General features: G+C 34.2%; 1 protein-coding gene across 4 annotated transcripts; it reads right to left on the minus strand.

Annotated features, from left to right (window-relative positions):
* Positions 1 to 4,494: 4,494 nt before the first annotated feature.
* On the minus strand, positions 4,495 to 12,827 carry LOC108451982 (transcription factor bHLH68-like). Of its 4 annotated transcripts, none has more exons than XM_017749707.2 (7): positions 12,072 to 12,826; positions 11,347 to 11,677; positions 11,117 to 11,203; positions 10,859 to 10,924; positions 10,458 to 10,523; positions 10,197 to 10,253; positions 4,495 to 4,844 (listed from the first exon to the last, which is right to left on the minus strand). In XM_017749707.2, exons 1-7 carry the CDS (start codon positions 12,335 to 12,337, stop codon positions 4,716 to 4,718), a joined length of 1,002 nt encoding a protein of 333 aa, XP_017605196.1. In that variant the 5' UTR covers positions 12,338 to 12,826; the 3' UTR covers positions 4,495 to 4,715. The 4 variants fall into 4 exon arrangements, with proteins under 4 accessions (XP_017605196.1, XP_017605194.1, XP_052883655.1 ...); XM_017749705.2 differs by having other exon boundaries at positions 11,347 to 11,695; XM_053027695.1 differs by lacking the exon at positions 10,197 to 10,253 and having other exon boundaries at positions 12,072 to 12,827.
* Positions 12,828 to 13,363: the final 536 nt, after the last annotated feature.

The following is a 13,363-nucleotide window of genomic DNA, read 5'->3' on the forward strand; positions in this document are numbered from 1 at the left end:
GTGGACTACCACAGATACTGCCATGCCCCGTTAAAAATTTAAGAGTTGAGTAAGCTTTTTCAAATTAGAAAAAAGAAAAAAAATTACAACTAAAATAACAAAAGAAAAAAAAGGTTAAAGCTAAAATAAACAACTGATCCAATAATGTTGCGGTAAAGGCTTAAACATTTGATTAACCTAAAGTTCTACCCATTTTTAAAAAAATTGCTTTTGAAGATTCAATGCTCAAACTTTCCATTAAAAAGAGAAAGAAAAGCGAGGGGCCGTGTTTCATTGTTGATCAGCTAGGCTGCTAATCGGTGAAGTCATTTTCTTTATTATATTATAGCCGATAAATCCATTCATGAAGCTTCTTCTTTGGTTGTCATTCAATCACTACAATTTCATCCATCGCCCAGGTTGCTTTCCAGTACATTCAGACACAATCTTGTATGTGATTGTTACTTCTCATCCCCACAATCTTTCAACACTTTGGGCGTTATTATCTCTCTTTCATGACAGCTCAACTACTTCCATTTTTACCTCGGTCTTTTTTGGGTTAAAATGGAGGGGATTTTCAAAGCGGAATTGGGTCATGAACATCCAAGCTAATGAACATGATCATCGGCATTTGCTTAATTATTAAGATCAATCACAAGCTCAATTAATTGACTGTCTTTTAAGCAAACTTTGAACTCAAAATGTAAAGCCAAAAGAAAGGATAAGACCCAACTAGGCAACTTTATTATTTTTCATCTGTATGATAGCTTGAGATTTGATGCCCAATTATATCATATGAAATAAAATAAAAAAAAGCTTTAATTGGCCTAAGAACCCACATATTTCTCATCGTATAATTGATCCTTGGTGCCAATCAATTTTTGGGTGAAGGTAGGACCCTTGATTTTTGTTGGGTTTTAGCTAAGGTTTTCCATTAGTCAAAGCAAAATTGGAAACGAACGTTAAATCATGCCTCCATTTGCCAGATTTCAGAGCAGGGAATGGACAAAATATCGAGCTGTTAAGGGTATGTTTGTGTCTCCCCAGCTGCTGTAAGAAGGATAATCATTCGAGGACCATTTCTGTTTTGACAAGTCGGCAATGCTAAGTTGAGGTCTTGGGCATCCAATTTCAACGATACGAATCTATAATCTATCCTTAAAAGTACAACTCAACCTACTATTGAAATATCAAATGAATTTGACGATGCAATAATTATATATATCCATCCAAGCCAAGTATAACTTTTATGAAAATTAGATGAAATATAAGTGTATCTTAGTATAAGCTATAAATAATTCGAGATGAAAGAGCTATGTGATTTAAATTTGGATTTGTTTCAAATATATTTAATTTTAATATATTAAATTTTTTATTCTATTAAACTGAACATTTATTTAATAGAATGTAAAATATGGAAGTTGTACATAAATTAAATCTCATCTTCAACGGAAAATGATAGCATGAAACAGTCGCACCTCATCATTTATATTATTTTTTAATAATTTAATATTACATTAATATTTTCATCTTAATTTCTGCATTATGTTTGGGATCGGTTACAATTGGGATGTTCTTCTCCTTTTGGTCATGGTTGTAGCAAATTCAAAACAAGGCCTACTACTACTTATATTTTACTATGATCCAAGTTTATGATTATTGTACATTAGGGTTTCTGCTACTGGTCATTGGATCATCCTTATGATTGACTATGATTTTTAAACACATTGGGCCAAAACATCTACTTGTTTCCAACTATTTTTTGTTTAAAGAAAAAAGATCATACATATGGAAAAAGAATGATAAATATATATAAAGGGGTTTTCTTAAGGCCTACAAGCACTAGTTAAAAATTATTTTAGGAATGCATTTTGCATTTAATATTTTATTTTATTGAATACCAAGGTAAATATAACTTATTAATTGCAATTTTACCTTTAATATTCATAATAAATATTTCTCAGAATAAAGATTAGAATTTCAAACTTGTTAAACATGATGGCCAAAAGAAATTGTTAAACATAATTCTTGAGGATGAAAGCTGACTCTCTTTGGATTTAAATTTAGAGAGATTAAAATTAGCCCAAATCCATTTATTCAGGAAAAGAAAATATATAGTGGAACAAAATCTAAATTGAATCCAACTTTCTTAGAATTTACAAAGTGAATTGAGAAAATTTCATACAGTTGAGTGAACTAAGTCTATCAGGGGCTTGGAGATAGCTGGGGCAATTACTGAGTACTCTATTATTATTATAACATGGAATTAAGGACTTTAATATGATAATCAATTACCCAAAATGAAAAAATACATGGAGAAAGATAAAACTGTCTTATACCATAGTTTTAATTTTCTAACTTAACGCAAGAAAACTAAACTTACTGTTTAAAAAAAAAAACACACACACACACACTTGGAGATAGCTAGTGGTGATGCAAGAAACAACGTCAGGATGAGGAGGGCAGTGGAGGAGAAAAGGGGAGTGGGTGTGCGTGGGCCCATCTTCAGCACTTGATTGAGTTTTATGAGTGTAAATTAAACAAAAAAAGTGGTGCAGAAATGAAGACCCCGAAGGAGGAAGCCATGGGGGTGATGGGGTCCATTTTGGCGATTAGGGTCAGCTTCACCACATGAGTGGTCTGCCACTGCAATCAACTCCATGCCATGCCACGCCATGCCAAACCTGCAATATTGGCTAACATACAAATATGCAACAATATTGCTTTACTGAATTGAGTACTCAAAGGGAATTCCCTTCTCAAACCCATCTTTCTTCCCAGACCATCATTCACAACACCATGTTACTTATGGGAATATTTCAAACCACATTTTATTGCTTTCTTCTAAAATGCTTTCAGGATAATACATATTCACTGTAGTCGGTGCAAGAAATGTTACTTACAATTATAACTATACCACATAGCGATGAATCTAGAAGACGGCTGAGATAAAAATATAAAGTTTTAGGGGCAAAGTTAAATATTTTATTTTAAAAATAGTTTAAATTGAATTTTTAACTTTCGAGAGGGTCAAAATTGTAAAAAAGAGAGTTAAAATTAGTATATTAGACTATCCATATTAGAGAGGCATCAAATCTACAATTATACCATTTAATCAAGGGGGTCAGAGTCCAAGACTCCTACCCGCCCTTGATACCGTGACTCCATTATGAATTGTAGCTAAATTTTCTTTCAACTATTTTAGAAGAATATATATATATATATACTGTTAGCATCTGATAATAATGAAGTTAGAAGATATATCAAATTATTATTGGATTGGGAAAGGAAGGGGATACATCATACATGCAAGAAGTTTGATTGTGTGCATGTAAAGTTCTAGCTACCAACATAACATCCAAATTAAATTAATTAATAAACAACTTCTCAATACTCAACCAAAATAGCATTATTTATGATTTCTTTTTGCCCTAATAAACTAATTAATAGTAGTTTCTTTTCCTTTAAGATTTGAGTTTAGGCTCATATTTCTTTTTATCCTAATTAACAGCCGACTTATTGGTTTATTTGCTACCTTGTCTTGGACACTTTTTTTTGTTAAAAAATTCTAAATTACTTAAAATATAAATTAGATTCTAACATTTAAGATGTGGTGAAAAATATTATAGAAATTTTATATTTATTAAAATTTTATATAAAAGTATATGGAAAAATTACATTTATTAAAAATTTATTTGTATAAGAATCAAATGGAGTTTTAGTTAAATAATAAAGTTGAAGGTTTGCCAACTTGATCGGGTACCAAGTGTATTATGTTGTAGGTACGAGAATTTGAGTTTGAGCTCAAACTATTCATTTCTCTCTCTCAATTATCAAAAAAAAAAAATGTTGAAGTTGAAGGTTTAAAAATTATGGTGTCCAATCCAAATCTCATTATGTCTGAGTTTTTATTTAAAAATATTAAAAGAAAAACATATACTCGTATTTATATAATTTACTTTGTAAAAGCATAATTTATTCGATTGTTAAATGACACCAATACAATTAAACTAAAAAACAGTATAGTATGCCCATCTTTCTTTTTGTTTTGTTCCTTTGGTACTAGACATTATACTATAAAATTAAATTTGGTGTAAAGTTTTTTCTGGGAGATTATGTTTTATCAAAAAGAATTTAATAATATTAGGTATACTATCGGTGGAGTTTTAAACTCTACACGTTGAGTTAAGAACTTGACAAGTATATTATAAGATATAATAAAATATTATAAAAATAAATATTTAATAAAAAGAGATACATAACTAATTTTTAAGCTTATTAAAAAGAATTTATTGTAGTGTACTAAATACTAAGTTTATTTTTTTCTTGATTTCGGATTATGAAAATTAGGAATTCTTAATACACTTCCATGCAGGAGCAAAATATGTATACGCTTCTAGGATGATTAGTTCAATTGCTTTTTTTCCTTCTCAAGGTAGTTTAAACACCCTTTTTAACTTTGCAAATTAATACCGTGGACAGAAGAGAAGCAATATGTGGTAGCTCAAAGGAAAATTAATTAAAAGACAAGGTATCTTAAATTATTAATAGAAAAAATAGGGTCGAAAATCAGTTAAATAAGCCACATTCAGCAGGTGGCGTTAGAAAAGAATGCAATAGCATAGCATGAAGAGCAATCAGCCTTTTTAAGATTTTCAGCAGATTGACTGCTCATCATGTTATATCATTCCATTCCATTCACATCTAATAGAGCTTCAATGATTATCGCCAGCTCCTTAAAAGCTGCCGGCGCCTGCGAATGCCGGTGCCCAGTAATCAGCACCATTACAATCACTTTCAACTGGATGAGTGAAAGATACTGGAACCAAGCACAGCCCTCTACTCCTCAAGTCCTTTGGTTTTTCCTGTTATATAGATATAATTATCAAAACCAAAAGAAAAACACACACACACTATGATAGCGGTAATGATGATGTTAGTGATAATAAATACTTTTAAAAAACAATATAGAAATGGGAATGAAAAAGGAAAGGGAAAGGAGGAAAAAGCATTAATTAGAACTACTATATATCTTCAACTCTGTTAGAATTAAGTGACCCAAATTCTTATTTAAATAAAATACGATGGAAAATAAAATAAAAGTAAAATCCATATAGAACTAGACTTCTTTTATTTTATTATAGAATAAGGTTTTAAACCTTATTAAACTCCATCTATTTTATATTGATTAGGATAAGGTGTTTCAATCCTACTAGAATATGGCTTTGCAAGCCTATAAATAGACATAGTCTATTCCTCTTGTATTTGAGTAAAAATTTTTCGACATAGTGAATTTTCTTCTCCTCTGCCTGTGGTTTTTTTTCGAAAGGGTTTCCACGTAAAATTTATGTGTTCTTTATTTTATTTATTTTATTCTATTTTATTTTTCACAAATTGGTATCGAGCTTAGGGTTATTCATCTCGATCACGGTAATGGCGTCTTTGAAGTATGAAATTCATTGTTGGATCGCAACACTAGATTTGCGTTGTGGCAAATTAAGATGCAAGCAGTTCTTGCAGATGGATCTAGAGGATGCCTGCTAGGATAGATAAGATGCCTTCGACATTAACGGATGAAGAGAAGAAGCGTAAGGATCGAAGGCATTAACACAATTACATCGCATTTGTCAAACGAAATTTTGCAGGATGTGATGAAAGAAAAAGCTGCCATTGCATTATGGAAGAGGCTAGAACAAATATGTATGTCGAAAACTCTAACAAGCAAGTTGCATATGAAGCGGCGTCTTTATGCTCATCGTTTGGAGGAAGGTGCGTCGTACGAACACTTAACAGGTGTTTAAAGAAATTCTCTCAAACTTGGAGGCCATGGAGGTTCGGTATGATAAGGAAGATCTAGGGTTGATTCTACTTTGTTCGTTGCCCGTCTTATTCAACCTTTAGAGACACGATTTTATATAGCCATGAGTCTCTCACGGTTGATGAGGTTTATGATTCTTTAACCTCGTATGATAAGATGAAGCATCTTGTGGTTAAACCCAACTCTCGGGAGAGGTCTCATTGTTCGTGGGAGACAAGACCGGAATGTTGATGATGATCGTAGTAGAACACGAGCGGAATCCTCGTGGTAAATCTAAGGGTAGATCGAAATCTTCAAGCAGAGGTAAAACTTGCAACTTCGCAAGAAGAAAGGGCACATTAAATCTGAGTGCTATAAGCTACAAAATAAGATTAAAAGGGAGGCTGCGAATCAAAAGGAAAACAAACCGAAAATTCGGTGAAGGCGATGTTGTAGAAGACTACAGCGATGGTGAACTTCTAGTTGCTTCATCAATGATTCTAAAGTAAGCAAGGTGGATACTTGATTCAGTTGCACCTTCCACATGAGTCCCAATCGGGATTGGTTTACAACTTATGAAACGATGTCTGAAGGTGTTGTTTTGATGGGAAATAATGCTTCATGTAAAATCGCGGTGTTGGAACAATTAAAGTTAAGATGTTTGATGGAGTTGTCGAACACTTAGTGACGTGCGGCATGTTCGAATTGAAAAGAAATTTAATTTCGTTGAGTACTCTTGATTCAAAAGGGCAGATACACGGTGAAAGTGGGGTTTAAAGATTCCCAAAGGGTCCCTTGTTGTGATGAAAGGGCAAAGAAAGATTGCCAAGTTATATGTTTCTGAGGTTCTCTTATTCTTTGGTGATGCAATTGTCGCTTCCTCTTCCTTGTCGATGATGATATTACTAAACTTTGGCATATCGCCTAGGGCATATGAGTGAGAATGGCATGGCGAATTAAGCAAAGAGGACTTCTTAATGGGCAAGGAATTTGCAAACCGAATTTCTGAGCACCGTGTTTTTGGGAAGCAAAAGAGTTCGATTCACTAGAGAATCCATAACACGAAGGAAGCGTTGGAGTATATCCATTACGATCGTGGGGCCGTCCGAGTGCCTTCGAGAGGTGGAGCTAATTATATGCTAACCTTTATTGATGATTTTTCCGGAAAAGTTTGGGCGTTCTTCCGAAGCGAAAAGCGATGTGTTTTCCACATTTAAGTCTTGGAAAATTATGATTGAAAAAGCAGACGGAAAAGCAGATAAAATACCTCCGTCATGCACAATGGCTTAGAGTTACGTTACGATGAGTTTAATAGATTGTGCAAGTCGGAAGGATCATGAGACACTTGACGTTCGTCATACTCCACAAAAAAGCGGCGTTGCGAGCGAATGAACGAGCGATCATGGAGAAGGTTCGATGTATGTTGTCAAATGCCAACTTACCGAAGTCATTTTGGCGAAGCGACCTCTCGCATGTTTTTGATCAACCGATCTCCATCCGTTGCCATTGAGAAAAAGACTCCACAAGAGGTATGGTGCGGTAATCCCGCTAATTATTCGATTTAAAGATTTTTGGGTGTCTGCGTATGCTCATGTTGATAATGGAAAATTGGAACCGAGATCCATTAAATGCGTTTTCTTGGTTATAAAGTGGTGTAAAGGCTATAAGTTATGGTGTCTGAAAATAGAAAAGTTGTGATTAGCGAGATGTTGTTTTGATGAAGCGCTATGCTACCTAACTTATCTCTTAAAGACTCTTCCAATAAAGAAAACCAAAAGCGGTGGAGCATCGATTAATACGTAATCAACTCCTCAAGCCGATACAAAATTGAGAATAGAGTTGCTTCTTCACCGCAATACTCTATCGCCAAAAACAGGACAAGAAGAGAAATTAAACCTCCAAAGAAGTATGCCGAGGTTGATCTAGTTGCTTATGCTTTAAATGTGGTGAAGATATAGATGCTAATCAAGAGCCATTTAATTATTCGAGGCGATTAGCTGTGAAGACTCGAAAAAGTGGATGTTTGCTATGCAAGAGGAGATGGAATCACTCCAAAAAAAGCGAACATGGGATCTTGTAAAACTTCCTAAAGGTAAAAAGGTCATTCGTTGTAAATGGGTGTTTAAAAGAAAGAAGGGACTCAGGAGTTGAAGAACCCGGATATAAAGTAAGGCTTGTTGCAAAGGGTTATAGTCAAATTCGAGTGGACTTCACGATGTGTTCTCTCCGGTTGTTAAGCATAGTTCGATTCGAGCTTTGCTTGGTATTGTGGCCATGCATAATTTGGAGCTTGAGCGGTTAGATGTAAAAGCGCATTTTGCATGGAGAACTTGAGGAAGATATTTACATGCAACAACCGAGGGTTTTATAGTCTCGAAAAAGAGGACTATGTTTGCTTCTTGAAAAAGTCCCTTTACGGTTTGAAACAGATCACCAAGACAATGGTACAAGAGGTTTGATTCCTTTATGACTTCTCATGATTTCAAAAGAAGTAGTTTTGACAGTTGTGTCTACTTTAAGAAAAACAGTGATGGTTCATTTGTGTATCTACTTCTTTATGTTGATGACATGTTGATAGCAGCAAAAGATAAAAGAGAGATAAGAAAGGTTAAAGCCCAACTAAGTGAAGAATTTGATTTAGGACCAGCAAAGAAGATACTTGGTATGGAGATTCTCAGAGATAGAAAAGCAAGTAAATTGTACCTAAGTCAGAAGGGGTACATTGAGAAAGTTCTTTGCAGGTTCAATATGCAGAGTGCTAAGCCTATTAGTACTCCTTTAGCAGCCCATTTCAGACTTTCATCGGCCTTATCTCCTCAATCAGATAATGAGATTGAGTACATGTCACATGTTCCATACTCTAGTGCGATGGGATCTCTCATGTATGCTATGGTTTGTTCACGTCCGATTTATCATATGCGGTCGGTCGATTAGCGATACATGGCGAATCTGGTAAAGAACACCGGAAAGCGATTCGGTGGATTTTAAGATACTTACGAGGCACTACTAATGTTTGCTTACGTTTGGAAGAACTAAAGATGGAGTTATAGGGTATGTTGATGCTGATTTTCTTGGAGACCTTGATAGAAGAAGATCTCTCACGAGTTACGTCTTTACAATCGGAGGTTGTGCAATTAGTTGGAAAGCCACTTTGCAAACTACGATCGCTTTGTCTACCACTGAAGTGAGTACATGGCGATTCTTGAGGCTTGTAAAGAAGCTATTTGGTTGAAGGGACTATTTAGTGAACTCAATGAAGACCTTCAAATCAAGCCACGATATTTTGTGACAATCAGTGCCATCTTTCTTACAAAAGATCAAATGTTTCATGAGAGAACAAAACACATTGATATTCGGTATCATTTTGTTCGTGATATTATTGCTCGTGGTGATATTGTTGTGAGCAAAATTAGCACTCATGAAAATCCTGCAGATATGATGACTAAGTCACTTCCTATAACCAAGTTTGAGCATTGCTTAGACTTGGTTGGTGTTCATTGTTGAAGTTAAACCCTTAAGGGGTTTTTGGAAGAGGTGAAGAACTTGTTTATTGAAAGTTCGCGATGAAGAACTTGTTCATTGAGAATTTGTGTCAAGGTGGAGATTGTTAGAATTAAGTGACCCAAATTCTTATTTAAATAAAATACGATGGAAAATAAAATAAAAGTAAAATCCATATAGAACTAGACTTCTTTTATTTTATTTTAGAATAAGGTTTTAAACCTTATTAAACTCCATCTATTTTATATTGATTAGGATAAGGTGTTTCAATCCTACTAGAATATGGCTTTGCAAGCCTATAAATAGACATAGTCTATTCCTCTTGTATTTGAGTAAAAATTTTTCGACATAGTGAATTTTCTTCTCCTCTGCCCGTGGTTTTTTTCCCGAAAGGGTTTCCACGTAAAATTTATGTGTTCTTTATTTTTATTTATTTTATTCTATTTTATTTTTCACAAACTCCTTTTCTATATACTAGTTTAATGCACTTCCAAATCATGCTTATGAATAACTTTTATTCACTTAAAAAAGTGTTTTAATTAAAGATGATATCCGGAACCTTGTTCTTTCAATGCTTTCCTTTTATGAATAAAATAGTAAACACATAAGTACAAACCCACCTATCCCCCTACTTTGCTTTTGCTAGGTGTTTGATCCAATAAAAACCTACCTTTCCTTTCACCTCAGGAAAATCTAATTTACCCACCAATTTATTATTTAGTTGTTGGATTTGTTAATTGTTGTAGGCAAATATGTTAAAGATTTATTTGTTTATCATCTTTGAAATTCTTTTACTAATGTATCTAATTAATTTATCTCTAATTACTTAAATAAGTAGTACTATTAGTATTTACTATCACTTGCCATAGTTGCATTGACATTGGGAAAGTAATACATGGATAGGTATGGCTACACTTACAGATTGTTGGTTTGTCACGCCTGGAGATGCAGTACCCAAGTAAGGGGAGCTAAGAGCCTGCGTTTAAAGTGGGGGGGAATTAATTTTTTTTTTTTATGACTTCCACGACTAAAGAATAAAGATGAGATTTTTAAGAGAAAAAGCATGAATTATCGAAACTTGAAAAACTACATGCTTTAACCCCTCACTTATTTCTGAGCAGCTTGGGAGTAGGGCAGAAAGTGTTAAAAAAGAAAAGAGCCGGTGTGGAAGAAACATCACCTCAATTTGATCCTGAAGGAATCTGATATACCCAATAACTTCTAACAACACAGAAGCAGTGTCAGTCTGCAAAAAGAGCACACAATCCCCCCCATATCATCTTTCAAACCCTTCTTTAATGTTAAAAGAGAATAAAGCCACTACATACAAAAATAATAATAATAAAGAAAGAAAGGAGTTGAGGGGGAAAGTCCATTCAACTTCGATGATCAATGCAGTACTGCAAAATTCATATTTTAAACAGATAATGGAATCAAAGCAATTCCTTTATGGGTTTTATTATAAATTAACAGAACTGTTTTTTGCGTAATATTCTGTACCAGCTCGTTCCTTGTTTGTTCAGTTTCTGTGGTTATATTGAAGAAGAAGGTTTAAGGGAATTTTTCGTTTTTAGTTCTTACCTTTCCAAATGGGGAAACTAACTCGTGAAGTGCTGTTATTCTATCTCCTAGCTTCTCTTTTCTCACCTGGAAAAGATAGATTTAGCAGAAACATACAGGGAAAAAAATTTTCAGCAAATACTCAATACTGTTAATTGTTTATGTTGCTGTTTTTGACCCTTTAATAATGTGGTAGCAAGTAATAGCTGAAAAAGAAATACGACAAATTAGACAATAAAGAGAAAGTGAGATAGCAAACAAAGAAAGATTCTGTGTTACCTTTAGAGGTGGTTGGCTTGAAGTTGAAGATGGCTGAACCCTAGCCTTCTTGAACCGCCCACCTGCGACTATGCTATTACACTTTTGCTAAAGGACAAAAGAAGAAGAAGAAGAAGAAATGAGAAAACTCAGAGAATAAACGAAGGCAATTTTGTCTGCCAAATAAATGCAAGGCAGCAGCGGCAGCAAAACAGAAGGGTAGTTTAGTTTTTTGTTTTTCTCTTTCTTACCTCAGAAGAATGATCTAAACCAGGTTGATTAACAGTTGTTTCATGATCTGCCGCTTTGTAGGAAGGCAAATCTAACATGTTACTACTTAAGCTAGTAATACAAGATCTAGGGGGGGAAACTGGCATGATTTGGGACCAAGCAGCTGCTGATGCTTGAAATTCATCATTGCCATGACCGAATATGTTGCTATTTTGAGTACCCTCTTGCTTTACGTCAACAACCGAAGGAACCCTTGGCGATGGGTTTAGGATTTGGCTTTCCCAAATTTCCAACTTTTTAGGCTGATAATGACTTGGTCCAAACCTTTCTTCTTCACCAGATAATCCTCCCCTACAACCACAATCATTACTTTATCAATTGCATTAGATTATATATGTGCTACACAAAGCTATCTTATTACCTAAGGTATCCAAACACAAGCAAAATAAAGAAAAATATTCGTGGATATATCAGAGAATTGCAAGAGGGAGAGATTCAATTTGTAAACAGCACTAATAAGGTAAAAAGGAATAACTGTCGTGAAAACCAGAAGTTGAGAAAGTTTAAGAAAGCTTTTTTTTTTTTTTTGTAAAGGTAAAGGCAAAAGATAACTGTAAACTAAGAGACCAAAGAAGTACGATTAGGGATCAAGAAGCCCCTGAAATTAGATTAAAGAGAGAGCAAAGCTGTAGCAGTAAGAGTAACATGAAAAAAATAAGTAGAGATGAAGTGGGAGAGAGCTCACAGGAGTAGTTGGCTCCATGACTGTAGTGGTGGAAGCTCTTGATAATGATGATCAGGCAAAGTAGGAAGAAGAGAAGTAGAAGTTCCAAGAACATACTGAGGGGGAAAGAGAGATGGGGTTATTGGAGTTAACAGATTAGAAGAATGCTGTTGCGAAGGTGGAACCATGCTAGGGTTTCCAGCTGCCATCATTTGTTTGCTTAATTGCACTGTTGTTATTGTTGTTGTTGTTGATGATGATGATGAGCTAGCTACTTCAATTTTCATATGCCTCTTTGATCCTTCAAATTAAAAAGAAGCTCACCCCCACAACCAACAAAAGAAAATCTCTCTTCCTTTACTACTTTTTTTCTCTTTTTACTTTCTCTCTATGATCACTTTCCAAAGTTTCCTTTTGTTGATGCACTCAAACCAAACAGGCCGCTTGCTTCGCTAAACTCATTTATATAAAGAACCATCTTCCTTCCCTGTTTGGCTTCTCAGAAAAAAAAGGTGAGTCTATGGCATTGAAAGAAATTTTGATATCAAGGATGGGGTTTCTGTGATTTCCATTTGTTTCCTCCCTTCCCTTTCCCTTTCTTCTTTTATATTCTTTGGCTTTGCTAAGCTTTTTGCTTTATTATAAAGTGAAGCAGAAAAGCTGGTGGCCAGTATTTTCAGTCCTCAAAGCCTTAAACTATTGCCCACTACCACCTTTTTTTTTATTTGGAGTGTTACCTTGGGAATTTTGTTTTTGTGGGGGATCTTTGTAGGTTAAGGTGTATATATGATGCTTTTCTTAACTTCATCCTACTATTATAATTTGAGTAATAAGCATTACTTAAATTTTATTTAATTAAATTTTGTATTTAATACATCAGTTTATTGAATTTTAGATAGTAATGCATTACTTATATTTGTTTATTATTTGAATGACAATTAATCGGTGTTTCGTGATTGTATCATACTTTTTTCTATTATTGTGTAATCATTCCACTCACAAAAGCAAAACTATTACTTAGTCAATAGTATCAACCCTAAACCCATAAATTCTAATAATTGATCTACTGTTGGTATCAAAATACCTTTCTCTTATTTTATTGTTTGGGATTTTATTATCAGGGGCTGCTTGCTTCCTCTTTCGTATGCACATGGTTCCAAATGAAAGTGGGATATACATATATAAATATATATAGAGAGAGAGATGATACTTATTCTGTATCAATTTCATCAACAAATTTTCAGCCTAACGGATGATTACCATAAATTTCTAGGAGCTATATATGGAATATGGACAAGTGTCCACTATATAGG

Source organism: Gossypium arboreum, chromosome 5 (assembly GCF_025698485.1).
Source record: "Gossypium arboreum isolate Shixiya-1 chromosome 5, ASM2569848v2, whole genome shotgun sequence".
Classification (NCBI taxonomy): Eukaryota; Viridiplantae; Streptophyta; class Magnoliopsida; order Malvales; family Malvaceae; genus Gossypium; species Gossypium arboreum.

Bases quoted from the DNA above. Each gene is read 5' to 3' on its own strand.
- LOC108451982 (XM_017749705.2), bottom strand. From the start codon at position 12,337: ATGAAAATTGAAGTAGCTAGCTCATCATCATCATCAACAACAACAACA. The intron at 11,204-11,346 runs GTAAGAAAGAGA...TTTGTCCTTTAG, and splicing joins GTTTAGATCATTCTTCTGAG to CAAAAGTGTAATAGCATAGT. The intron at 4,845-10,196 runs GTAAGTGTAGCC...TCTATATAACAG, and splicing joins GCGTGACAAACCAACAATCT to GAAAAACCAAAGGACTTGAG.